This window comes from Spermophilus citellus (genome assembly GCF_964194105.1).
Source record: "Spermophilus citellus genome assembly, chromosome: 17".
NCBI lineage: Eukaryota > Metazoa > Chordata > Mammalia > Rodentia > Sciuridae > Spermophilus > Spermophilus citellus.
The window spans coordinates 52,927,948-52,955,860 of record NC_138199.1 but is presented as its reverse complement, the minus strand read 5'-3'; the positions used below and the strand labels follow the sequence as shown (position 1 = coordinate 52,955,860).

The window sequence follows — 27,913 nt, the reverse complement described above, 5'->3', positions numbered from 1 at the left end:
CCAGCCCTGCAGACCTGCCACTGGGGATAGGGGTAGGGGCTCCTCCTCCCCCACCCTCCCCAAGTCTGAGCAGGGAGGAGGCTGGATGAGGTATGTGTGTTATAAGTGATGGGAGGGGAATACTGAGATGGAGAGGCGGGTGGTGGGGGTGGGGTAGTGGTCATGGCTCTGGCACCCCCTTGTCCTGGCCTGGCCCCCTCAACCTATTCCCAGCAACCCATCCTCCCACCAATACTGCACCTGCTGCCCCACCCAGCCTGCCCTAGTGCCCCGGGCCAACACTGGAGGAGGCATGCTAAGCACCCACGTCAAGGCCATTCCCCCTCATTAGCACCAATGGCCCCCAGGAGAGGGCCCTGTCCCCCACTTCCTCAGCAGGGACTGGGACAGCTGCCTCTCTAGAGCAGGTGCGTGGCACTCCTGAGTCTCCCTGGCTCCTCCCCCATCACGTGTACTCACTCACACATTCACACACACATACACTCCACATCACTGAGGGGAAGGGGAAGGGCCAGCGGGTGGGGGATCACAGCTCACATGATTGAGAAGGGTGGGGGGATTCCCATGTGCATGTAAGAGGCCACCATGTCCATGGTTGAGAAAGGGGATAGAAAGACAGGGGTGGGGCTGGAGGAAGTGGGGAGACAGCAGACAGGTCAGGAACTCTACTAGGCCCCCAGGTGTGGGAGGAAGGTATGAGAGGGCTTCCCCATGGGACTGGAGGAATCCAGGAATCAGTACCCCAGGAGAGAGAGAGAGAGAGGATAGAGACAAAGACAGCATGGGCAGCATGGGGGCCCAGAGGATTGGGGCAGGCGTTCAGACAGGTGACAATGTGCTCTTCCAGGCAGTCTACCTGGAGGAAACACCTGAAGAGTGGGGAGGGACACTGCCCTGGCAGACAGCGGAGCACTGCCTTTGTGTGTGTGTGTGTGTGTGTGTATAGGGGGCTGTGGCAGGCTGAGGGTCAGAGTGGGGTGGCAGGTTCCCCACTACTTAAGACATTTGTGCCCCAATAGTGCAAAGCGCAGGAAGCCCTGGCACCCCTCCCCTGCCCCCTGCCCTATTCCCCATGGCTTCCGGGGGCATCTATGTCCACCCATCCATCCCTGCCGACATGCAGCCTTGAACCCAGGGCTCTCTGGTCTGCTCAGTCCGTCTCCCTCATCTCTTCCTTCCCACCTGTGGGAGGGCCACCTCCTCCCCCCCTCTCTCCCCTGAGGAGTGGGCATTGCCAAAGGCAGGAGGAAGAGGAGGGCAGCTCACCCAAGTGCAGACCAACAGAGCACTCCTCACCAGGAGGGTGGGAGATGGCTCAAGCCAAAGTCCCTGAATAGAGAAAAGAAGAGGGGAAAGGGGTCCCAGGGGCAAAGGGGTGGCCAGCCTGAAGAGCTTCAAAGAAAATAGGAGGAGCACCAATTGCCTCCTCCCCTGGGGCCCCAACCAAGTGCCATCAATGGAAACAACCCCATTATATGCCTGCTCGCCTGCCCCAGTGCATTGAGTGGGGTTGGGGAAGGAGGGCAGAGATCAGAGAGAGAGCCCAGAAGACGGGGAACAGGGAAAGAGTCCTACAGGGGTGGAGGCCTGGGAGACGCTCACACACAACCCCTCCACCCCCCACGCAGCATCTGGATTTAGCTAATACTGCAGGATATGAGGAGGGAAGGGGCCTGGGCCACAGTTTTTTCCTGTGTGGGTGCCAAGGTGCAGAAGGAGGGGGGATAGGGAGAGGCCCCTGGGGCTGGGCACTTGAAAGGGGAGCTGTGTGGGCAGTAGGGCAGGCTGGTGAGGGGCCAGCTGGCATCCAGCGTGAGAGGTAGATGGAACTCAGCGGGCACGAGTGGCAGAGAGCAGAGAAAGTACTGGGGTGGGGGTGCCAAAGGGGCACAGAGGGAGGGGCAAGGCAAGGGGGTGGCCAGGACCCTGTTGTGTCAACTCACAGCTCTGATCGGCAGCCCTACTCTGGGGAATTGGGGGGGGTTCTCTCTGATCTGGGGGGAGGAAGGGCAGCTCTCAAAGTGCATGGGGATGGGAAAGGGGGGGGATCCTTCCCCTCTGGCCAGCCTTAGTTAATAACTTAATATCTCTCTCTCTCTTTCTCTCTCTATCGCTCTCTCTCTCTTTTTTTTTTTTTTTTTTGTCTTTTTCTCTCTGTCTAGTTTTTCTTCATTTAACTTTTCCCCTTGCTTGGTTTCCAAAGTGCAGTTAGGATGACTATCATTTTTTAACCTCCAGGGGAGGATCCAAGCCAAGCCGTTTTTTTGCACCCAGGCATCTGGGAAAGTAGAGGCCCTTAGCCTGGAGGGGAAACCTAGGCCAAGGAACTGGGTGGGGGAAATCTCTTGTATGTGTAGGGTGTGAGGGCATCTTCCCCCATCCCACATTCCTCTTATCCCTACAGTCAAGATGGCTTGTCCCTCTTAGTTCTCTTCCCCTACTTTCTTAGGGGACGGGGCCCCTGGGAACTGCAGGACACGGTCCCAGCCTCCCATACTGTCCTTTCATAGCAAGTTCATTTGTTTGCCCTGTCTCAGGGCTGGAGGTTCTGAGGGGGACCTGGGCAGTGCAGGGGTGTGTGGGAGCTGCATCTATCCAAGGATGAGAGGAAGGAGAGAAGAGGTGTGGGGGGGGATCTCCCTCAGCCCCCAGCTCTGCCCCTTCTCTCCAGGCTCCTCCCCACCAGCTCCGCACACCCTCTGGCCGCCTGAGGCTTTAGACTTCCTGATCCTCAAAGACCTCGAGGAAGAGTGGGGGAAAGAGTTCGGTGGGGCACTCGACTTTCATGTGGAGGAAGCGGCTGGCGTGGCAGGCCCCGATCATGCGGAGGTCAGTCACCTTCATCAGCAGCTTGGGCCAGAAGTGCGGAATGTTGTGTTTGCGGTGGTTGACGTAGTGCTCGAACGCCAGCAGGTATGCCTCCTGACTCTTCTCAATCTTGTCCACACACAGCAGGCCCGAGCGGTCTGCAAAGAAGAAAGGGCATGACAGGTGAGTGGTGAGGGTCTGAGAGAGACATAGGTGAAACATGGGGGAGGATATGAGCAGAGGGGTTAGGAGAGATCCAGAGAAGAAAACTGCACTGAAGGAGATGTGAGGACCAGCCGCCAGGCAGGAGGCATGGAGCAATACATAAGGAAGACAGGGGAATAGGGAGGGGGGCCTGGGACAAGAGGAAAGTTTGGAGAGGGGAAGACCAGGGGACAGAAAAGCGTTGGTGGGCAGAGCGGTGGGGTGGTAGTGAGGGAAGAAAAGGGTTTGGGGGATAAGAGGTAGGACTTAGAGATAGAAGGAATGGTGGACAGAAGGTGGATGGGAAGAGAGTGTGGAAGGAAAGGAACAAAGGAATATATTAGAGACAAAGGATGGGGGGTAGAGAGAAAGAACAGGGCAAAGGCATGATAAGGAACAGAACAGGGACTGGGGAACAAGTGATAGGCCTGGGGACCAAAGATGGGATGGGTGACAGAACAGGGAATAAGAGACAGAGCGCAGGGCTTGGGTTGTAGCTCAGTGGTAGAATGCTTGTCTCACAAGTGTGAGGCACTGGGTTCAATCCTCAGCACCACACAAAAATAAGTAAAAATAAAAATATATGTCCATCTACAACTAAAAAAAAAAAAAAAAAAAAAAAAAAAAAAGACAAGACAGAGGGCAGCCTGGGTGATAGACAGGTAGCCTGCAGAAGAGGGAATGGGTCAGAGAGATAGATTTGGGTACAGAGTTTTTAAGATTAAGAAAAAAGGAGAGGCAACAAGCCCAGGGTTCAGCCTAGCTCTGGGGTCCCTGTCAATTCCTGGGCCCTCCCAGCCCTTCAGCAGGTACCTGTTGACATTAGCAGCACAGCCTGCAGCAGAGCCACTTCCGTGTCATCCAGGTTAAAGGCAGAGAGTGACTTGCCCAGTTCAAAGATGGCGTCGGAGACCACTCCCAGGCCGCCATTCTTGAGCTGCTCCCGCTTGACGGCCATCTCCCCGCTCAGCGTCAGGGTGTCGCTCTCGGGGTCATAGCGGACAGCAGCCCGCAGGGACATGATCTCCATGCAGCACCCCTTCAGGAGGATGATCTGGTCTTCACAAGGCAGCTGTGGGGCGGCAGGGTCACAGGACCACTCAGCACGGCCCTCCCCATACTCCAGTCTCTCCCACAGCTGACCTGATGCGGAACCATGTCTATCCTATTTTTACTTAAACTTCACACTTAGGCCTCTGAGGGTGGTCCTGTTATTCACCCCAGCCCACCGCAGATAAGAAAACTGAGGTACAGGAGATTTAGTTAACTTGGCCAAAGTCCAGCAGCTAGGAGAGCAGCCTGTTTCCTGCCCACAATGAGGAGAACGCTTAGGCTGCTTGGAGGTGGGTGGCCACGGAGACTTGAGGGGAGAAGGGCTGGGGAGGTAGGCACAAGGAGTTAGCAATGGTTGTATGTTAGTTATAGGACTCCCTGTCCAGAGAACCTCAGAGGAGCATGCAGTGCCCTGGGGAGCATGGTGCCCTCCAAACTGGCACCATGTCTCTCCTCCCATCTGCCACTCACCTCGGAGAACATGGGCAGTTTTTTGGCAAAGTCCACCACACGGGTGATGGCCGGGGTGATGATCTTGGTAAACTCACTGAAGGCCTCTAGGTCTACCTTGTCTCCATCAGGCATGGAGACGATGGGTGACTGGCCAATGTCATCCGGCTAGAGGAAGAGATAGGGGTCATCTGAGGCTGCAGACCCCTTTCAACCTCTCACTGAGGCTCCCTGCCCACCAGGGGGAGCTCCAAGGCAGCCTGGGGAAGAGGGGCCAGATAGGACTAGCTGTGTCCCATCTCCCAGGTTTTGGGGCAGAGGATAAACCCTAGAGAGCACTCCAAGTCTGCTAATAATAACAATGGTAAGAATGGTAGCAGCAGTAATGTAATAATAATCCCAGTTGTAATGACTGACCAAGCATTAGACTACATGTTCTACATATCTTATTTAATCCTAGCCACAACTCTGAGGAAGATAAAATTATCACCATTTCACAGAGCAGGAAACTGAGGCCTAGTATAGTTAAGTATTAGGGCCAAAGTCATATGACTACATCTTGATAAACATCTGCTTGGTATTAGAGCACAATTTTTTTTGTGTGTGGGTGGGGAGGATATTGGGGATTGAACTCAGGGGCACTCAACCACTGAGCCACATCCCCCAGCCCTTTTTTGTATTTTATTTAGAGACAGGGTCTCATGGAGTTGCTAAGTGCCTCGCCATTGCTGCGGCTGGCTTTGAACTTGCAATCCCCCTGTCTCAGCCTCCTGAGCCCCTGGAATTACAGGCGTGGGCCACTGTGCCTGGCTGAGCACATGCTTTTAATAGTGCACTGTTCCACCCCATTGCACACTCTATCAGGAACCAGGATCCAGTTTCTGGTCTCCCCCCTCCACATAAAGACACTTGTCCATCTTCTGGAAAAAAAATAATCATCCATTGTCACTCAGTTTTGCCAGGGCCTAACACAACACCTAGAGCGAGAAGAGGTCACCTCTGCACTAAAAATTTGATGAGTAAAACAAGCCCTCTCCTCATAGAGCACCCCATCTTAGGAAATAGGTAGGACCAGAGAGCAGTGATTTTGCATATGATGTGCAAAATCAGGACCACCAAGGTGTGGAGAGTATCAGCTCTGGGCTGGGTTACACTGAGGAGGCTTTCCATAGGAGGCAAGCCTCAGAGCCCACTCTCCTCTCCTGCCAACCGGTTGCTGCTCTCCTGGTGCCCCTTACCAGGAATTTCCGCCTCTGCTTCCAATGGCTGCCCTGGGCATTGGTGCTGCGATGGGCTTCTGTGGCAACATGGATCAGATCCCACTCTTCAGGAGTGGGCTCTGGTCGCTGCTGCAGAGATCGGATCATCTCTTCTTTTCGTCGCCGCTCCCGATTCTGCTCAATCAGCTTGCGCTTGGCCACTCGCTTTGAGTCATCTAGAACCACTGTTAACAGAGACAAGAGACTCCTTGCAGGGCACTCTCCCTCCCCTATCCACAGTCCTCTCAGAAGCTATTCTTCTAGTGCAGAGGTTGGGCAAAACCAAGGGTCAGAGAGGTTAAGTGACCACCCAAATCACCTAGGAGTTGGGTGGCACAATAAGGGGGACAATGTCAACTCCAATTTGGAAAGATCCAGGGTAGTATTATGTTATGGTCCAATAGGTTATGGTGATAACAGTTTCTAGATGATCCTGCCTCCTAGTCCCCAGCCAATAAAAATATCCCCTTATCCAGAAAGGAGGTTTTTCCTGGGGGTCAGGATCACAGTGCTAGGAGAGTTCTCAGGAGTTCATTTTACCCAACAATGCCCTCTCTAAGTCCCTAAGTAGTGAAAGGCAGGTGGGCACTGGGGCCCATGTGTAAGACCCATAGAGAATCCTGTTCCCTTTCCCCTTATGATAAGGGTATCAGGGACCAAGACTCTGAACAGTCCACCACCAACCTGACCTGGGTTGAACTGTGACTCTGCCCTAAGGGTACAATGGAAGGGAGATGCCACCCCTGAATCACCCCTAGCCCAGCTGAGTGGCTCAACTCCCCCGGCCCGTGCCCCTTACAGTCCATAGCCATGCCCACGGCAATGCACTTCTTGAAGCGGCACAACTGGCACTGATTGCGGGTGATCTTGTCGATGACACAGCAGCTATCATATTTGCAGGAATAGGTGGGATGAAGGTTCTTCTGGATTGTGCGGCGAAAGAAGCCCTGGGATAGGGGGAGATTAAGCAGGTTCTAATCATGACTTCCCCTTCCTGGGCCAACCACACAGCTCACTGGGGGTTGGTGAGAGAGTTAAGATCAGTGAAGGAACCTGGCATCCTCCTGACACCGCAGGCACAATGACCTGAGAAATACAGCCCCCAGGCTGCAGAGAAGTGGGGAGTATCTGGGAATGGCAGAGGTAAGAATGACGGCTGCATTGGTGAGCACTGGGTCTGGGATGGTGTGAGAAGCTGTGAAACCTGAAGGAATAACAGCTTTGGAAGTCCAGCTGATATCTTATTTTCCATCTTGTTAACCTGACATTGACTCATTTTCATATACAGTATGTTGCTTGCTGCCCATGCAGGTGGAACTCATGAAATAGGAAAAGTGGAAGTCATGAAAAAATACTGGGTATGAACTCTATCAGCTTGAAAAAAAAATTACATGTATCAGGATTAGTCTTTGCTTTAAAGGAAAAAATCTCAAGAATCAAGGCGGTGGCAATAAAAATAGCTAGGACTTGAACTGAATGCTTACTATGTAAAGATATACCTTTTTTTCTGCATTATTACATTTAACTCTGATGACAATCCTACAAGGTAGAAATTGTCATTGTTTCCATTTTGCACACTAGGAAACTGAGGCTTGGAGAGATTGAGCAATTTGCCCAAAGTGATATGGCTAACTAGACAGCAGAGCCAGAACTCAGCCCCAGGTAAAGGATAGAGGACATCAAGGTCTGAGATCTTAGATTCTGGGGTACATTAAAATCATCTAGGGGCTGGGGATGTGGCTCAAGCGGTAGCGCGCTCGCCTGGCATGCGTGCGGCCTGGGTTCGATCCTCAGCACCACATACCAACAAAGATGTTGTGTCCGCCGAGAACTAAAAAATAAATATTAAAAATTCTCTCTCTCTCTCTCTCCCCTCTCTCTTAAAAAAAAAAAATAAATAAATAAATAAATAAAAATAAAATCATCTAGTGCAATTACAAAAAACACAAGATTCCTGGTTCTCATTCCACACCTACAAAATCAAACTCTCTAGGAAAGGAGCCAAGACATTTCTGTCTTTGGGGGAATGTTCCCTGGGACCCAGATGTCTTGCTCTATGCTACACTATGAGCACTGCTTCTAGGAGCACTGCTTTGGAACTTAAATCCCTGGACCACCAGATTTGGTTGACACTAAGAAAGTGAGTAGCTTTTAAGTTTTCACATTTTTTTTTTTTTTTTTTTTTTTGTGTGTGTGTGTGTGTGGTGCTGGGGATTGAACCCAGGGCCTGTGCATGCAAGGCAAGCACTCTACCAATTGAGCTATATCCCCAGCCCAAGTTTTCACAGATTTTTAATTGATCTGTTTCTTGGAAAGTCTGACATTTGCAGAAGGTGGTGATCCTGGAAAAACCATGCTGGTCGAAACAACCAAAGTGAAATCTAATTAAGCCTCCCCAAGACTATGACCTTGCCCCTCTGCCTAGGGAGAACTTGCTGTTCTCATCTCCTGTGTGCACCCACGATACCCCCCCAGCACTTGTTCTCACCTTTTCAGGTGCATTGGAAGCACCTGGGAAGCCTGTTTATAGTCAGAATCCCTGAGCTCCAGCACAAAAAGGTTCTGACCAAGAAGGGGTGGCAATGTGGCCTTGGAATCTGCATTTTAGCTAGTACTCCAGGTGGTCCATGAACCACATTTTGAAAAACACCAATGTCTGTTTCAGATCTGCTCCTCTCTTGTAGGCTGTGGGCAGCTGGAGGGCAGGGCATAGTCTGCACTCCTCACTCCTAATAACTGCATGGATGGGTAACAGCTGACATTTATCCAGGGCTTCTTATGTGCCTGGCACTGTTTTACACACTTCATGTGAATCATCTAATTCTACCAACATCTCTATGAAACAGGTAGTATGATTATCTCCATGGAATAGATGAAGAAACTGAGGCTCAGGAAGGTTAGGCCATTAACCTGTGAGTGGTAGAACAGGGATTATGAATGAGTGAATAAATGAATGTTTAAGAGAAGAAAAATGATGATATCACAGGTGGGCTTTAGGTTAGATGTTTACAGAGCTTGTCTGTCATGCCAGGTGCTGAGGGACTCAAAGGGAATGAGAAGGGGGCTCAGGTGGTGGGGGAGGGGCAGGAGATGGCTGGTCCATACCTTGCAGCCCTCACAAGTGATACAGCGGTAATGATAACCGGTTGCCTTGTCCCCACACACGACACACTGCTCGTCTTTGTCCAGGTAACTAGGGATATACCCTGGGAGGGAGGAAAGGATGGAGGCAGCAGGCATGGCGAGGAGCCCAGCAGAGAGGTTCCTATACTTTTCCCCAGCCCCAACTTTTCTTTTCTGGCCCATCTCCTAGCCCGGCCTTGCTGAAGGGATCTCTGTCTCCAAGTAGAAAGGTAGAATCCTGGAGATAATATGGGAGCTAATTTTGTCCATCCCTTTTTCTACAAATATACCAGATATCAGTTCTTTTGACTGCCCATTTAAGGTTCCCCCCTTCATTTTTTTTTCTTTTAGATGAGGTCTCACTACATTGCCCAGGCTGATCTGGGCTCAAGTGATCCTCCTGCCTCAGCCTCCCAAGTAGCTGGGACTACAGGTGTGCACACCATGGGTACATTTTGCTATATCTAAGGCACAGAGGATGGCAGAGAGAGAAACACAAACAGGAGCAGCTCATTTCAGGAGAATACAGACCTTCCATCCTCTATCTCAAGCTCTGATTCTGGTGGGGGGTGTAATGTGAGGAGATCATGGGAGAAAGGAAGAGGCCCTCCTTGTCCTAATCCCTCCTCAAGGGCTGGAGCATGTCCCATATCACCACTCTCACCCCCAGGTAAATCCATCCCAAGCCCTGTAGGAGGCTCTCCCAGGGGACATAGAAGGTGTTAGAAGGGAACCTAGGCCCAGAGAGGGCCCCATATGGTCTGATGGGGTAGGAGTACAGAGAAGGGGTACATGCAGCCAGGCTCACCTGACATGCTGGTTTTCAGGGAACATTGGCCGTTCTTTCTTTTTCGCTTTCCATCTGGTGACCTGGCACTGGATGGGGGCAAAGTGAGTAGAATCACAGAGCAGTCTTTGGATAGCCCTTCCTTATCCAAGAGCCTCATTCGATCTTCCAGGCCCAACTCCTCCATCTTAGGTTCTCATCCTACCCACCCCCAACATCAGCTGACAAAACTTAGAGAAGGATCCAGCTATCTGGTAGCTGCAGGAGAAAGATAAGGGGCTTGACTAGGGCAAAAGCATGTTTTAGGACCCCAACACACACACACACACACACACACACACACACACACACACACTCACTCTCTCTCTCTCTCTCTGTGTATATATATATATACACACACATATACCCACACACACACACACGCTAAAGATTTTAAACGCTCATAATACACAGGATATCCACATATTTAAGCCTTCAGCAGATGATAAATATGCAAAAAGAATCATCAGAATATTCTTAAAGCTACGTATCATTTTGAACACATACATGCAACGGGACACCTGTGCATATGAATAACAATACAACCTTCAGTATAAACCCAAGGATGGAAATAAGGGTCTACATATCAGTGCAACTTTCAGGGCATTCTCAAGTGTGTTATGTGACTTCTAGGATATGCCTCTGGACAGCCACCTAATATTACTACCCCTCTCCCAGTGTGAATGCATTGTTTGATTTCCAGGTCATGCACACATGCTAAATAATCCATAATGATTGAAAATACTAGAGTCACCCTGTTCCTAGCCTCCATTTAACACAGCAGCAAACGGTGACACTTGTGCCTGATGACACTGTGCAATGAAGTCAGAGCCAGGACAAGGACCCTGAGCCCCTTCATGCAAGGTATTATTAGCAACTCAGTCATTTCACATATATGTGGCTGGGTTCTCCACATACATGTTACATAACCTCAGTGCATGCAGGTTACATAAGCCCTCTACACGCATGCAAGGATTGTATAACCTTCCACACCCACCCTGCATGTGGCACGTTGCACGGCCCCTCCTCCTGGAGCCGGATGCAGCTCCCAACACACTGACACAGTGACCTTGGCCAGGGTCACAGTCACAGACAGCCCAGTGCTCCACGCCCCTTGGGGATTACCCTTGTCTGGTTCCTACAGGGCTGGAGGGTCAGACCTTCCTCCCGCCTTCCAGAGGAGTAAGTGCAGAGGAACTCGGCCACCTAGGCCCCAGTGGAGTGGCTGGCTTCAGCAATTACCAGACTCATAATTGCCGTCCCAGGGACAGTCACAAGGTGGCGCGGAAACATGGGGGAGGGGCTGCAGTCTGGGGAACTGGGAACTTGCATTCCTGCCTTTGTACAACCTCTCAGGGCAGATTCTCCCAAACCCACATAAGTCTGGGCAGTAGCTACAAATGACAGATATACAATGACAAGACAGACAGACTTTCCTTCTTATATCTTTGCCAGAAGTTAGCCTTTCAGGGAGGGGGGTTACTCCAGCACCATGCCTAAACAATTGCAAATCCCCATCCATTTCCTCTCCTTCTCCAGGGAACCAGTTTTGAGCCCTAGGGCTTTGCCTGGCCAGGCCTCTGGCCTTCTGGCTCAGGATCTGATCTCCTAGGCAACAGCCAGCCACACTGCTCCCCAGAGTACCCCCACCCCCACTCTTTCCCTAGCCATAGGCACAAGTTGTACCCAGCTCCTGGGACAACATGCCAACTGGGACAGAGCTCTGTGCCACTTGGAATTGATGGGAGGGGAAAAGACCCTCTAGGCTGCTCAAGGGTAGTGCATATCATAGGTAACCCGTCCCTAGTTATGTGGCAGGGCTGACTCCTCACCCACCTGTAAACAAAATCTTTACGGTTGGCTTGCACTTTTAATTCCTGGGAGGACCTCCATAGCAGTGCCCACCCTTAACCATGAACAAGGAAAAACTTGTGGGGCTCCCAAAAGATTCCAAACTCAAGAGTGGGTTATGACCAATAGTTATTGGTGCCTGTGCCCTGAAATGTCAAGTTATGTGCAGTCTGGCTTATGGACAACATAACTGCTTGGGGTCAGATGGTGAAAGGGCTGATAAGGAGAGGAAGATAATGGTAATGCCTTTTGGATCACACATGCCCAGATGAGGGCAGCAACACTGGGGACGCTAGAGACTGTTCAGCAGAGTCCAGGAAGGGGCCATATGCCTGCTGCCTATGATTATTCTGTTCTAAATCACTTCGCCCTTCAAAATGGGTACCTCTCAATCCAAATGTCTAATTCCCTGTGGCATCTAAACATCCCTCATCTCCTGGATAAAGGTAGCAGGCATCAGGGTTGCTGGCCTCACACCCATCTCCTGAGGTACTTAAAAGGTAGTGCTTCAAAGGGAGCTCAGTTTTCTTTTGACCAGGCCCTGCTGCCTAGGAGTGGGAACTACTAGGTTGTTGGACCCATTACCTGTTCTCCTCTGGGTCTGACCCACACTCCACCTTGCTTGGCTTCTGTTCCATTCACTTCAATTCCATCCAGGATGCCCTCCAGCACGCCAAGAGACTGGGGTGGGCACAATGGCCCCCCCCCCGGGCACACCCACAGGCCACCCACCCACTACCACCCAGGCCCTAGGGCATAGCACCCATGGTACCCGCCTCAGCACTTGGCCTTTCACACCATGCCCTGCACCCCAAGAGGGGCAGGCGGTGGGAGGGGCCAGGGAATGGCAGGTAGGATAACTGGGGGGTAAGCAGGGTTTATGGGGGATCCTGGGCTAGGGGCTGGGGGAGTAGCTTCAGAGTCTCGTCCTGTCCAGAGATCCCTGTGGAGAGAAGAGAAAGGCAGGGGTAAGAAGGCACCACTGGCAGGAGGTGGGTAGGTTTCTTTTGGTGGCAATATTTGGGGCTTCTGGGGCTCATAATAAGATGGCAGTGGGCATGGAGGGCAGGTACAGGGACAAGACCAGAATGACCTCGGATCACAGCACAGCAGTGAAGACTGGAGAGCCATATCCCAAGCCCCAGACATGGAAAGATATGGAGGGAAAGAATGAGCTCATCTTGATTACCTACATGGGTAGCAGATTTTTTTTTTTTTTTTTTTTTTGGTGATTCTGGGGATTGAACCCAGGGCCTTGTGCACGCGAGGCAAGCACTCTACCAACTGAGCTACGTCCCCAGCCCCATTCAAACAAATGAAAGGTCCTTAAGAACTCTCTATTAATTAAACTTTAGTTATTATTACCACCCCCATCCAAGTTTTCCTAAGATCCATCAGTATCTTTGTTGTAAGAGGGGACCAGAGATGAGCAAATTCCAGCACAGGCATAAGGGTGCCCACAAAGGCCCGGGGGAGGGGCAGCATGCAGGGATCCTGAATGCTCACCTTAGTCCCTTAACAAACAGAGACATTGAAAGAAACTGGGTGCTGACCTCCCCTGCTGCTGACCTAGAAAGAACCCCATAACTCTGGCCCCTCAAGGATTCCAGACCTCCAAACAAGGTCCCAAATCCCACTGTCCATTTTGAGGACCAGACTTTATTTATTAATTTTTCTTTTTATTGGGAATTGAACCCAGGGGCGCTTTACCACTGAACTACATCCCCAGTCCTTTTTATTTTGAGACAGGGGCTTGCTAGGTTGCTGAGGCTGGCCTGGAACTCGTGATCCTCCTGCCTCAGCTTCCCAAATAGCCAGGACTACAGGCATATGCCACTGCACCCAGAAAGGGCCAGACTTCTTGGTTTGGTTGAGCTGCTACCAACAAGGATAGGAAAGGACACTAATATGTGTTGACTGAGTGGATAATATGTGCCTTCTCAAGTGGGCTTCAGAACTTTACAGATGAGGAAACTGAGTCTTAGAAAACTTGACTATTTACTCGAGTACATATAGCGAGGAAGCAGGTGGCTCAGGAATTATAGCCCCACAGCCTGGCTCTCATGCTAGCCTTGGTCTGATACCTGGAGCCACAGCAGTGCCATTCCAGGCCCACCATCCCTCTGTACTGTACCTCTGGCTCTGGGCTGCGGATCTGTGGCAGGTGCAGGCATATGGGAGGGAGGGGGACAAAGGGTACAGCTCCCCAAGTACAACCTCCATCACATGGCTGCTGCACCAGATACCTTGCCCTGGGCCCCCTGGCCCCACCCCCAGAACTGATAAGGAGCCAGGGTAAGAGGAGGGGGGCAGAGATAAGTCAAGGCATTGAGCAGGGCCTCTGCACCCAGACAGCCCCTGGGGTGGGGAGTGTGGAAGGAGCACAGAAAAGTGGCTCATTTTGCTTCTGACATCCCCCCCTCAGGCCAGGACTGGGCAGTCGGGGCTGGACAGGAGACTGGGGGGTGGTGGGGGGAAGCAGGGAGCTTTAGCCCAGGGAGCCGTCAAGAAAGTAGGTCAAGTTTTTCTTGGCTTGTGGAGAAATTCCTGTTATAAATTTATAATGGCGTAGCCAGCCCTTAGGGGTGGAGGTTGGGGGGAGGAGAAGGAGTGGGTGGGGATGCCCAGGGGCTGGGCACTGAGGCCCGCTACTCTCAGCCAGAACAGAGAGGGGTAGGGGGCGAGAAAAGCTGTGGGGGTTGGGTTGGACAATAGAGGCTATTCTATTCCCACTTCTATCTGAGCCCAGAGGCTTCATTTTGTCTGTCTGCCTCTAAATCTCTCTCTCTCTCTCTCTCTCTCTCTCTCTCTCTCTGGGTGTCTCCCTGTCTCCCCCCAGACTGTGCCTCGGTGCTTGGCACACCCTGGCTGCGGTGCTGCCCCCGCCTGTCTCCTGCCCGCCTGGCACACTGCCACCACTTGTTTACAGAAGCTGGAAAAATCCACTCGCCAGCCGGAGGCCCAAGCGCCCCCAGGGAGGGGAGGAGGCAGGCCCAGGAGTGGGCAAGCTAAGAGAGGGGCAGCCCTGGGGAGCAGGCCCTCAGGGCAGGCAAAGAGGTCCACATAGGAATGGGCATTAGCAGCTATCAGTCAAACTGGGCAGGGAACCCCAGCAACAGCCACAGGGCACAGGCAGCTCCTGCCCCAGGCTTTAGCTCTGGAGGACCCCCCTTCCCCACACCCCACCACTACCAGTTGCTACAGGGCTGACCTGGGGCAATGCCAACCTAAGCCACCCTGTTTATTTCCCCTTCCCCCTCCCCAGCCCAGCTTTAACTCCAAATGTGTCTGGGCACTGCCAAGGGCTTGCACGTGCCTACTGGGGGAGGGGCAGGGTCCTTTTCTGCCCCACCTCTGTGCAAGAGCTGTGCCCTGGTGCCACTCAGTGCTGCTCAGACTATAGTTAGGTCCTGGCAGTGGGCAGAAGACCAAGGTGCTGCCCTTATTGCCTAGGGCATTCTAGACTAGGAGTCTAGAATCCATGGGGACTCCTTGATATCTCTTCAGTGACAAATCTGGGCCTCTGAGGAAACACAGAGCCCATGAAGAAGGCCTAGAATGTAAGGAGGCACAAACCATGTGAGCCTGTTTAGTTGGGGCAGAAAGAGGTCAGCGGGCAAGGGGGCTGGGACAGGGATACCCTCCCTGAAGGGCAGCCCCTTTCCCCTCCTCCAGGGGTCCAGCTTAATATTCCTAAGCTCCTTCCTGGAACATCCTTTGCAGAGGCATAGGCTCAGTCTCAAGGAAGCCGAGAGGGTGGAGCTACGGACTCTGAGACTGCTGTCTGCTGGACAGCAGGACAGTAAGACCCACCTGTCGACTGGCCTGGCTGCCCACTCCCTCTTTGTCAGATAAGAGCTGCCTCGTGGCAGCGTGGGCAAGGTGCCCGCAGAGGGGGAAGCATTTCATTAAGCTTAAGTGCTTCTGTGATGGGGGTACAGAGATGAGAAGCCAATGCGGCATCCATGGGCACCATGCCAGGTTCCCACTGCTGTCAGTCCCACTCCGCAATCCTGCGGATCTGAGGGACACCCCCAGAGGACTTCTGGGGCTGACAGCAGGAACTGTCTGCCCCTAGGATCTAGCTTCAAACACTGCACACCATGCTGCCACCCGGTGGTTCTTACTCTGAGCTTGGCTTTGGCCCCACCTTTCTGGGGCCCCTGAACTTTGCCCTTAATGTTCTGAAGACAGCCCTACCCTCCTTCTTGACAAGCACACAGACACACGTACAGGAAAGGGGGGTGGCTGAGAAAAGGGGAGAGAGAGGAGGAGGAGGGGGCAAAAGAGGTGATAGGGAAAGAGGGGAAGAAAAATGGGAAGGGGAGAGAACAAAGAGACAGCACAGGGATGGGAAGGTAAAGCTAGGGATGTCAACGTAGTAAAGGGGAAGAAGAAAAGGGAAGGATGGGAAGAGGGTGGGAGAGAAGGGGTGAGGTGGGAAAGAGGACAGATAAGGGGAGGAGAGACAGATGAAGGAAGAGAGACAAAGGGAAAAAGGTAACAAAGAAAGATGGGTGGGGGGTGCTTTGTGCCCCGCCTAAGTCCCTCCCCATGGAGGCTGGGGGAAGGGGGAGTAGGAATGGTTTCCACGGTGACAGCTGGTTCTTGGTGGCCTGGCATGTGGGCTATTAATAGTGCTGTGGGTAGGTTCACACCTCCCTCTCCCCTTCCCCTCTGCTTGCTGCTAGGGTGGGGGGAGATCCCTCCCCCACCACCCACTCCCAATCATCCAGCATGGATGCCCTGACTCCACACCATCACAGCCAAGAAGGGCAATACTATGGGACCAGGACAGCCACTGTAGCCCAAACACACATGGCACGCGCAGGCAGACAGGTATGCATGTGCAGACGCTGCCCCTGTGTCAAGGTGGGCTCCCACGGGCAGCCACCAACCCAACTGTCTGTGGGAGTCTGTGGCCACTGCAGCGCTGCAGCAGCAGCACACACCCCACATTAAGGGTCAGATGCTTCTCTAGGGCTGCGACCTCTGTTTCCTTTCCCAGACCCCCTTCTCTTCTATTCTCAGGTATAGAGGGAACAGGGCTGCCCCACCCAAATCTGTTATCCTAGTGCCAGGAAAGGGAAGTGAAGGCAGGAAGGCAGGTACAATTTGGCAGGTGTGATGTGGCACAGAAGTACACAGAGACTTGGGCACAGCTTAACAGGCATGGAGGGCAGGAAGGGAGTGAGGCAACAACACCCTTGGGTGGGTGCTCCCTGGGTCCCCTAGGAGATGGGATTCTGGAGCTTAAGAACAGAATCTCATCTCCCAGCTATTATGGGGACTTAGAGGCTAGAAAATGGGAGATGGGGTGGGGGTGTACATAAGGGGGAGACTGGTTACTTAAACAAAGGATTCTCCCTGCCCCCCCCCCCACAAAGAATATAACAGGAAACTCCCCCCTGCAGGTCAAAGACAGAAAGACATAAACAGCAGCCCTGTCTTGGGCCAGATGCCCAGTACTAACATCAAAGACAGCGCTTCCCCTCCCACTCCCCCATAACCTCACCCACCTGCATCTCCTCCCCCCCACCTCCTGCAGCCCAGGCCAGCTCCAGTCAGGTATTAAGGTGGGCATCCAGGACTGGGGGGTTACCTCCCTGGTCATGTTCAGCCCCCATGCCCATTGATGGATGACTGGGCTTATAGCCATGCTCAAGAGTTCAGCACCTTCCTTACAGGCCCACAGAACTTCAGGCCCCCTTTCCTAATTCCCCTCAGGAACAGGAAGCAGGAGATCTAAATGATCAAAAAGGCAGAATGAGGAGCACCCCCAAGTTGGGCATGGCATACTCTCCCCACCCTCCCCCCAGCAGCCAGTGGGTAATTGGAGCTGGGAGCTGGGGCAGCTGAATGCTGGAGGCATGAATGTCACAGGGCCAAGGCGTTTGCTGCAGATGGCATCATGGGCACAGCAGGGCTTGGGGTACTCCCTCTGCACTCTTCTAAGGCAGAAGTTGTCAGCCAGCCCTGGGAGTCTGGCCTAGGAGGGGAGGGAAAGGTGGAAGGGAAAAGAAAGGCAGGGATGTTCTCCCAGGCGCCCTATGGAGGCAGGAGCTAGCCCCCACCCTGGGAGAACTGGCAGAGGCAGAGGGAGGGAGAGGAAAAGAAGGAGAGACAGAGGGGAAGATAGGGAGGGAGGAGGAAGGAGGGAGGGAGAGAAAAACGAAGAGGGATTGAGAAGTTCGAGTGCATGTATCTGTGAGAGGAGAGAAAGAGAGGCAGAGAGAGAGGGAGAGGGGGAAGAGGGAGGGAGGGAAGAAGGGGGGAGAGGGTGAGAGAGAGAGGGAGAGAGGAGTGAGAGAGAGAGAAAGCTAGAGTGCACAAGCAAATGCAGCTGAGTCTCCGGCACACACACGGACACGTGCAGACACACACACTCACCCCGCATGCGCAGACCCGCAGGGCTCCAGCACGGTTCCAGGAGATATTCAGAGCCCTCCCCAGCCCACACATGCACAAAAACACTCTCACATGGATGCGTGCACAACACACCCACTCACTGATGTGTACGAAAATGCTGATAGCCACCAAAGCCCGTACCCTCCTCCTCCCCAGGCCTGGAAAAAGAGAAAATGAAACAGGCAGCTAGTGCTCAGACAGCCAAGAGCCCATCTCTTCTGAGGAGGAGGAGGAGAGGAGGCAGAAGCAGAGGGGAGGAGGAGGAGGAGGAAGACAGCAGTGACTGGGGGCTTGGCCCAATCACGCAGCTCTTTGCCACTGCTGGGGGGTGTGGCTGTGCCTTTGGCACTAACTTTTAACCCCAGTCCCTGCTCTCCAGACTGAATGCCCACTCCCAAAGCAAGGGAGCAAGGATAGCATTTCCTGGACACAATAACATCCATCTGGCTCCCCTGGTCTACCTAGGGAACTTCTAGCCCCCACTCTGGACTACCTCATACCAATCAGGAGGGAGGTTGCCATTAGAACCCTAACTTTGGCCTGCCAGGTGACACTAAGGTGAAGACACGTGTCCCCCACTACTGAGAACAGTCTTAGTAGTTCCTAGTGGTATGTGCATACCCAGCCTACTGTGTGCCAGTTCTGAGAGGGAAGAAAGATCCCCAGGCACTGCTTACCATACCAACCAGCAATGGATTGAAGGAGGTATCTTCCCATCTTAAGGAGGGTTGTTTGTTTTGCAGTGCTGGGGATGGAACCCAGCCCTTGCACATGCTAGCAATGGCTCTACTACTGAGCTACACACCAGCCTGAACTACCTTATGTCCTTTATCTTCAGTCTGAGTAGGAAGGACATCATTGTTTCTCAATAATAAAAACCTAGGCCCCAAATCACACAATTGGTGAATGGCAAAAACCTAGCCTCCCAACTCCCAGGCAGAGATCTTTCCACAGTCAGGCCTGCCTCCCCCCCATCCCCCCAGAGGCACCAAAATTCCCCAAGCATCTCTACAGCTGTGAGAAGTGGAATTCAATGGGTTCCCCTTCCACAGCCTCTCAGTCACCCCACCATGGGGCATCCACCATTGTCCTTGCTTCACCTTGAAGGGCAGAGGCTGAATAAAAGGGGATTGGGGAAGAGGGGATCCTGATCATCAGGCTCAAAATAGGAAAGAGACACCACAGGAGAGACCCAGGATCTCCAGGTATCAGGCCCACCATGCTGGTCCTTCCTCAGGGTCTCAGTTTCTCTCTGCCACCACCCTTCATATTAATGCCTGCTCTGTGCAGGGAAGTGGAATCTGGCATCTGTCAGCCAGGATGGGTCCTGGTAGCTGCAGTGCTGGGTCCCTGAGAGGAAGGGTGCTGCTCCTCCCTGAGCTCTGTGCTATACCCACACAGGAGAAGGGAGAGAACTTAGGGAGAAGTAAAGACTTTCTTTGTTATCTCTCTGCCCCTTCACTCAGTCTTGTCCCAAGAGAGATGTAGCTATGTACAAAGATTCATGCATGTTCCCTTAGCTAAGGAGGTGTGTCCCAGGCTGAGATGCCAAGGACTTTTTTTTTTAACTTTTTTAAAAAAATTTTATTTGTATGTGGACCCAATGCCTTTATTTTACTTGTGTGGTGCTGAGGTTCAAACCCAGTGCCCCACGACATGAGGCAAGCACTCCACCACTCCACCACTGAGCCACAACCCCTGCTCCCAAGGACTTTTTTTTTTTAATACTTTTTTAGTTGTAGATGGGCACAATACATTTATTTATTTAGCTTTATGTGATACTGAGGATGGAACCCAAGGCCTCACACATGCTAAGTGAGTGCTCTACCGCTGAGCCACAACCCCAGCCCCTCCCAAGGACTTCCTTTAAGCTAAAAGGAGAGAGTCAAGGAGGGCGGGCAAGGGAATCTGCCTTGGGCTCCATACACTTGTTCATGGTTGCAAAAATGTATAGGAAAAAAAAAAAGATTTGATGTGAAGGGTTGAGGAAGCTAGAAACTGGAGACCCAATGTCCCCCACCCTAGTTCCATTCCTTTTCCTGTGATGTCTAGGAGACTCAATTTTCTACCACACTTTTCTAAGAAATCTTGGGAACCCCAGGCCCACAGGTTTCTTCGTCTACTGTAAAGCTTACACATATAGCTTGGTATGAGTGTACCAAGGTACTCCCCCAGCCCTTTTTTTGTATTGGGGTGGTTGAACCCAGGGGTACTGTACTACTGAGCTAAATATCCAGCCCTTTTTATTTTATTTTATTTTTTTTTTTTATTTTGAGGTCAGGGTCTTGCTAAGTTGCTCAAGCTAGCCTTGAACTTGAGATCCTCCTGCCTCAGCCTCCAGAGTTGCTGGAACTGCAAGCGTGAGCCACCATGCCTGACCCAGACACTTTTAAAATAATTTTATGTATTTTAACTTCTCTAAAGGTCAAAAAGCTAAATGAGGTAGAGATTACCATCCCCAATTTATAGATAAGAGGGAAGTTAATCACTCTGTGCAAGGTCGCAAAAACCAGCAAGAAGCAGAGGTGGGATTCAAACCCAGGGAGTCTCTAGAAAAAGAAAGAAAAAAATCTCTGCAGGCTGGGGATATAGCTCAGTTGGTAGAGTGCTTGCTTTGCATGCACAAGGCCTGGGTTCAATCCCCAGCACCACAAAAATAAATAAATAAATCCCTGATATACTGAGAAAAGGATACTTTGCTCTTTCATCTTGCTAAGTGTCTCCTGTGACCAAGCCTCAGTTTTCCTTCCTGTGGCAGCCCAAGGAGTCTCCACAATGGAATCATTACCAGTACCTCCTCATCCAAGTAGGCCAAGGCTAGAAGGAAGCATGGCCAGAAATGTTTGGTGCCTCCCTGGGCTTTGGGTCTCCTGCCCTTGTGCCCACTGCTCAAATTCTCCTGCCCTTTCTGCCCTCTCTAGGCTGAAACCTGCTGGTTTGTGACAGGGCCTCACTGCGCCCCACAGATTCTGAACAGCTGTACCCTCAGAACCAGGCTTGAGCCGAGGCAAGAAGGACACAGCTGTTGGGCATCTCTGAGGTGGGTCTCAGCTGCCAGGGGTGTGGAGAAAGGCCATTGCAAGTCCTGATGTGGACCCAGCTGACCTAGTCCTGCCAACTCCAGCCAATATCCACTGGCTTGGGTCAGTGAGGAGGCTCACTGGCTTGTTTAGGAGCTGCAATCTGCACAGCAAGGGTGTCCACAGAACTGGTGTCCCCTGGCTGGACCTACCAACCTAAGGGGTCAGCATGGACAGTAGCTGACCCCTTTGACAGTAGCTGACCCTCCCCTTCCCCCTTTCCCAGCCCCCAAAACTTGCTGGTCAGCTGCAGCTGCAGCACTAAGGAAGTGCAGGATGTCCTGAACAGCCAGCTGAGCCCCCCAGCCCCCCACCCCCACCACAACCTCCCGCTGACCCCAGAGGCTGGGCGGGCGGGGCAGAGGGCCACAGTTTTGAGTATTAACAACTGGAAAAGTATGAAGAACAGTCGCTGCCAGTTCCCAGCTTGAAAAAAGAGGCTGTGGCAGAAACAGAAACAAGGACAGGGTGAGAGAGAGTTCAGACTGGCAGAAGAACAAGAGAGGGAGAATCAGACACCCCAAGACAGAGCAACAGAGAGACAGCATTAGAGAGAAATTCCAAGTCAAAAATACACATCACTCACGCAGACACTCGCCAGCCTAGGGCCTCCTAAGGAAAGCTTCCAAGTTTGGACAGGAGAGCCGAGGTGGGAAAAGGGGCGGACTCCCGGTGTGAGGCAGGCACTCAGCTGGGGGCAACAGAGGGTCCCCAAGAAAGGCCCAGGCAAATAACCCCTAGCAGGGGCAGTTAGGTCCCTTTTGGCTTTTAGGGTAGGGTTTAGAGATCTGCTCCTTAGGAACCAGTTCTTCCCAAGACACCCTCCTCCCGGAGCAACCAGGACAATCCCAGCTGCTAGAAGTCACTGGACACTGTTTTGGGTCCATGATTCGGCCCTCTGGAACCCCCCTGTGCCCACTTGCTCTTGTTTCTCTGTCCCTCCAAAAGGAAAAAAAAAAAAAAGTCCATTGCCAACAGTGCTGAGTCTAAAGGAAGCAGACAGAAAGAAGGTGAAGGAAAAAGTCTATGATACTGTGCATCTAGGTGTATGCCAGGCAGCCCTGGTTGCAATGTGTGCACCCGGGGCTGTCTGAACACTGCTGGCGTGAACCTGTGACTGTGTGGACTGGAGCCTTGTGATGTGTCCTGCACCTGAGTCCGTGGGACTGTGTGCAAATAAATGCACCTGTGTCTGGAGTTCCCACAGTCAATCAATTAACAAGTGTTTACAGAGTACATCCTGGGCTGGGTTCTGAGAGGGATCCAGAACTCTTCCAATGATTCTTTCAGGTCTCAAGGAGCTTGCCATCTAGTAACAGTGGTATGACAAGCAATAGTGACTGGAATGTGTTATTGAGAATGTAATCTTTGCACCATTATGCAGGAAAGTCTTTTCATTCAAATTTTATTTTTTCAGGAGCAGGGTTTTTTCTTTTTTTTTTTTTCTTTCTATAGAACCTCTGGGTTCCACAGTAAGAGTCCAGAAAATACTTGTTGCTAAGTTGTGTACACATGTACTGATGTGTAGCTGCATTTGTGTTTGAGTGACAACAACTGCCACGGCAGGCGATGATGACTTGGTGACCGGGCACATGTGAGCACGTGTGTGCTTGTGAGTGACAGGGTCTTTTGTAATTGTGCGGGCTGTGTGCAAATGCTCTGTGTGCATGCATGCATGCGATAGTGACTTTTTCTGTGTGGGTGACAGTGACTCCTCCTTGCCCCTGCGTGTGACAGCATCTCTGTGTGACCCTGTGCGTGGGTACATGCATGGATTGGTCTCCCTGCTCTTGGTCTCCCGTGGGTGTGTCCCACCCTGAGCTCCACAGTGCATCAGCAGGCAGCCTCTTCCCTTGTCCCCATGTGGGTGTGTCCAGCAGCTCCTGTCCTTGAGTCTGCCTGGGTGTCCCTGGGTAGTTGTCTGTGTGGACATATCTGTGTCTGCATGCCACCTTTGCTCCCCTTTTCATCTTGCAACCCCCTTTATTCCCCCACTCCTGGGGCTGGAGCCAGTATTGAGAGGCAGGTTCCCATTTTACTGGCTTTCCTTCTATGCGCCCACCCCTCCAATCCCTGGAATTGATGGCTCTTTCCATTGCTTGTCATCCCTCCAGGCCTTCCTTTCATATTGGATAAGGGAGGGCCCTAGACAGAGAAGGGGCACCAGAGACACGTTGCAAAGGGAGGGAAACAAGGAGGGGGCACACAACACAGCTCTATTCCTTCCTCTCTGCCCCAGCCATGCCAGCCAGCAACTCTCCTAAGTCATCTAGGGACCATCAAGCACATCCCCACCACTACATGCACACACTCCCCCCACCCCACCCCACCAGCCTCGTTTTTTTTGCAATTAGTAATGTTGCAACCAGAAAGCCATGCTCAATTGGGGAGGCGGGTGAGGGGAGGGGGACTTCCCTCTCCTCCGATCCACGCAAACCTCCCCCCCCACCACCACCACCGCACTCACGCTGCCCTCCGCAGCTGGAGGCAGCTTTTGCAAAGGCCACTCGGCCTCCGAGGCTAGGGGTGGGGGCTGGTGGGAGCAGTCCTCCGGCGCACCGTAAACAAACCGCGGCGCGGCGGGCGGGGGAGCTCCGGCAGCGGGGCCGGCCTGGGAATGCGCAGCAGACCGGCCGGACAGAGGCCGGGCGGGCCCTCGAGGGGGAGGCCCAGACGCCATCTCCTTCGGCGAACCCCGGGGCCCACCGACCTCCCAGCAGCACCTCCCTTCCCCAGGGCGTAAGTTGCAAGCTCCCAGGTTGTGACAGGGTCACCGGGGCGCCTGGAAAGGCTGAAGCTGGCAGCGGGTACCCCCTGGGCGCCCCCAGCCCGCCTGCAAGCTGCCCACAGAGACCCGCGGCTTTGCATAATCAATCGCGAGATATTTGCATATTAATGCCCCCTCGCTCCCTCCTCCTTACCTCGGCGTGGCGCGCTGGACCGGGTTGGGCAACGACGCTGGGGTCTCAGCGCCCCGTACCGGGGGCGTCCATGGGGGGGCCGGTGGGGCCCGGGCCGCCCGCCTCCAGCGCCCGGGTGTGAGAGCGAGTGAGCGCGGGGGGGGCGGGGGGCGAGTGTGGCGGCCCCGCGGCTCCTCCGGGAGAGGCGGCGGCCGCTCTGGCTCCTCCCTCCTCCGCCCCGCTCGGGCTGGGGCTCAGGCTCTGGATCTGCGCGCCAGGCCGGCTCGCGGCTGCTCCCTGCAGGCCGCCTTGCAGCCGCCGGCCCCCGCCCCCCGCCCCCCGCCGCGCCCCGGGACCCTGGCCAGCGGCTCGGCTGCCCCCCAGCCGCCCGGGCCCCTGCCGGGCTCGGACTCGCCTTCCCACTTAGACGGCTCCGGCAGGAGTGGTACTTGGTGACATGATTTGGAAAAGATGTCATTTAAAAAACAGCCTTTGGTTTTTGAGGGAATTGGGGGTTTGAGGGTTTGCACCTTGGGGTGGGGGAGGAAGTATTGAAGAGCTGCTTCCACCTAATAAATTGGGAAAGAAGGCCAAATATAAAACGCTTAGAGGTGTAGAGTATGTTTCGGAGTTCGGGTCCCTTATCTACCAGTAACTCACTTGTATGACCTTGAACAAATCACCACTGCTGCGGGGGTAGAGTTACCTCCAGTTAAAAATGAGAGGACTGGGCAGGTGAATCCTGGGGTCCTCTTAACTATGTTTTTAATCCTTCGGGGAATCATTCTCCTTAACCACCTTCCCTCATTTCTAACATTAATACTCATCCACTGCCTCCCCTTTCAAACTACACCCTTCTCAGTAGGGGCTCTTTGTATTCAAGGCCACCTGCCATTTCCCTAACAATCTGCTCCCCGGGCTGAGCTTCTAAGGGGTCAAGACTTGCCACAATCCCTCATCTCCCAGCTTTACTGACGTGGTATTTCCTCCCATGTTTGCCCCACCAAAATCCAAATGGTACCAGGGCCAACCTAAGGAGGAGGGAGGGCTGCGTATACATAGATCCCCTTCCCGGAAGAAGAGGTCTCCACTGCAGCCCCACCCCCCTACACACACACACACACACACATACACACACACATACACACGCGCGCGCGCGCGCGAGCGAGCGTGCGCACACACACACACACACACACACACACACACACCTGCATTCATGGACATAAAACCATGCCAGTGACGCCAGAGCCCCTTTCATCTCAGGACCTCTTAGCGCCAGGCAGAGGTCTAATTACTCTAGCACCCCCCCCTCTGGCCCCGCCGGTTCCCCCGCTGTCATTAGCCCAGTTTTACCAGCGGGGGCCACAAGCTTCCCACGGTTCCCAGGGCGGGGCACTGCCTTCACAGGCGGTTCTTGGGGAGGAGAGAGTGTGTGTGTGTGTGTGTGTGTGTGTGTGTATGAGGTGGGGGGAGTGCGGACTGCTCTGCTCATCGCCCAGTTTATACTGGGCAGAATCACTTGCTGAATTGAGGTTCTGACCAACAGCCTATCCAAGTTCGGCTCCCTTTGCCCATCATAGTCTTAGCCACCTCCATTCTCTGATGGAACCACTTCTCTTACAGCGAGTGTTAGGGTTTGCAATACATATCAGAGGGGAGGATTCCTTTCTTGGAGCCCCTGAGACCATGAGGATGAGAAGGGCAGCTGGGCTGACACACCCATGGGGTGTGCAGTTAATTGGTGGTGATGAGGGCAATGTAATAGGTGAAGGGCACCTGCGGTGTGCAGTGGCAGCTGCAGTGGGGGAATTGAGGTTGCAGTGTGCAGAATCAGCACGCAGTAAGGGCACCTGTGTTCAGTCTGGGCTCAGAGCGAACATTCAACAGCTGCAGTGTGGGGCCGAAGGCTGCAGTGTGAAGTCAGTGCAGTGTGCAGTGTAGGTGCTTCGAGGGTGGCTGCCTGCCAATTGATGCCACCTCGTCAGTGATCAGGTTTGACTGAAACCCTGGGGAGCAAGGCTGCAGTGTGCATGCTGTGTCCTGCATGAAAATAGTTCCTCGGGTCCAGGCTGCCCTGGGAGTTGGGAGATAACCTGGGTGCATGAGATACACATTTTGCCTGGACCAGGTAAAAATAGAAGGCAACAGAGAGGCCCAGCAGTCATCTAGATTAGGGCAGGGGTGAGGAATCCAGAAGGGGAAGATGAAGGTGCTATTGTTTTTGTTTCCCTTCTATTCTCTCTCTCTCCACCACATCTGTCTTTGATGCAGTGTCCTAAAAATACTGGGCGGGAGAGACTTTCTGAAATCCTAGATGCCCTCCTCCCCAAAGAAATACTAAAGCCAGGGCTAAAAAAATGAAATGCCTCAAGATCTACCTCCCTCCAACCCCTGCTAGGGACAGAGTGGGGTAACTTGAACCCTTCCCATCTTCTCCTGACCTCTCCCTTTTTCCTGATTTCCCAATAGGGTCTGGTAACAGACCTGGGCAAGGGCAAAATGAAGGGCACACTGCCTCCAGAACAGGTGTCTCACCAGACGCCCAGATCCAAACCAAGTCTGGGCTTATAGCCCCTGTCCCTGTGTTGCATCCTCCTCTTCCCACCCGGTCACCCTGCCCACCTGTTTCCTGAAGCTTCTAGCTCTTCTCAGATTCAGATTCAGTTCATCCCCAGCTCCTGTTCCCTTCTTGCTATGATACCCCTCACCTAGACCATCCCCTCCCATCCCTGATACTCTGTTTCAGGGCACGCCCAGCTCCTATGGAGAGAGCCAGAGGGTGGGGTATGAATGTGAATGGTTAGGGACCCTCCAAGGGGGATAAATCTGACGGTCCCCCTCCCCTCCACTCCAGCTTAGATTTTGGTTGCCAAGGAGGCAGCAGGAACAGACTGTTCTCTGGGCTCTAGTAGGAGCAGCCATGCCCAGGCCCCTCCCTCTCTCTTTTGCTTCTCTCCCTCCCTTCCTCCCAGACTGTTGCTAGGAAGCACCCCAAGATTTCTTGAGGATCTAACCCCTCTCAGCCAGAGGACCCAGATATCTTTCTGAAGAGATTCCTCCTTTCTTTCTGAAGAGCATCCTTCACCTCTGCCAAGAAGCATCATACAGGGGCTGGGGATGTGGTTCAAGCGGTAGCGCGCTCGCCTGGGATGCGTGCGGCCCGGGTTCGATCCTCAGCACCACATACCAACAAAGATGTTGTGTCTGCCGAGAACTAAAAAAATAAATATTAAAAAATTCTCTCTCTCTCTCTCTCTCTTCCTCTCACTCTTTCTTAAAAAAAAAAAAAAAGCATCATACATCTTTGACACTTTGGGAAAATAGGGGACAAGCCTCTGCCAGCTAGCCCTGGAGCTAACTCTGTGGCCTGAACCTTAATAATTTCCCTTCCCTATCTCATTATTTATTTGTTTATTTGGTGCTGGGGATGAACCCAGGGCCTAAACATAATCTCTATCTACCATTGAACTACACTACCAGTGCCCCTACTGAATCTTGACCTCCTGGACTTTGGGTAATGTCAACAAGTAATAAGTGTCCAGCAGACACCCCTTCACTCTGTAAACACAGCCCCTCTTATTAGGGGTGCTCTGGAAAACTGAGGAAACTATGGTACCACCAGCTAAGAGAACATAAAACTTGGATGCTTTTCCCCTTTAATGATCTCCTAATCAAGAATAAATGATGCTTGGATAAAAGAAGAAGGAGAAGGAGAAGGAGAGATGAAAGTGGAGAAGGAAATTAAGTTTTGGGGCAGCTGGGCATGAAGGCACATACCTGTAATCCCAGTGATTTGCAGAGGCTGAGGCAGGAGCATCGAAAGTTCAAAGCCAGCCTCAGCAACTTAGTGAGGCCCTAAGTACTTTAACAAGACCCTGTCTCAAAATTAAAAAAAAAAAAAAGAATAAATAAGAAAGGTTGGGGATGTGGCTCAGTTGTAAAGCACCCTGG

General features: G+C 52.7%; 2 protein-coding genes across 4 annotated transcripts in view; one reads left to right on the top strand and one right to left on the bottom strand.

Moving 5' to 3' along the window:
- Positions 1-93: 93 nt before the first annotated feature.
- On the bottom strand, positions 94-24,142 carry THRA (thyroid hormone receptor alpha). The gene is made up of 9 exons (XM_081272493.1): positions 23,984-24,142; positions 12,160-12,517; positions 9,706-9,773; positions 8,880-8,980; positions 6,574-6,721; positions 5,754-5,959; positions 4,537-4,683; positions 3,826-4,084; positions 94-2,966 (listed from the first exon to the last, which is right to left on the bottom strand). Exons 2-9 carry the CDS (start codon positions 12,210-12,212, stop codon positions 2,716-2,718), a joined length of 1,233 nt encoding a protein of 410 aa, XP_081128619.1. The 5' UTR covers positions 12,213-12,517; positions 23,984-24,142; the 3' UTR covers positions 94-2,715.
- The window catches only part of MED24 (mediator complex subunit 24), a 35,741-nt gene continuing 31,274 nt past the window's right edge, over positions 23,447-27,913 (top strand). The window contains exon 1 of one of the 3 annotated variants that reach the window (XM_081272478.1): positions 23,447-23,801. In XM_081272478.1, coding sequence (XP_081128604.1) covers positions 23,680-23,801 — 122 coding nt within the window. In that variant the 5' untranslated portion in view covers positions 23,447-23,679. The remainder of the gene's footprint in view (positions 23,802-27,913) is intronic. The other 2 variants (XM_081272479.1, XM_081272482.1) reach the window with 2 other exon arrangements.

Excerpts from the sequence above, each read along its gene's own strand:
- THRA (XM_081272493.1), bottom strand. The coding sequence starts at position 12,212 with ATGGAACAGAAGCCAAGCAAGGTGGAGTGTGGGTCAGACCCAGAGGAG. Across the intron at positions 6,722-8,879 it reads TCACTTGTGAGGGCTGCAAG|GGCTTCTTTCGCCGCACAAT; the intron begins GTATGGACCAGC and ends CCCCTATCCCAG. Across the intron at positions 4,684-5,753 it reads AGCAGAGGCGGAAATTCCTG|CCGGATGACATTGGCCAGTC; the intron begins GTAAGGGGCACC and ends CTCTTCCTCTAG.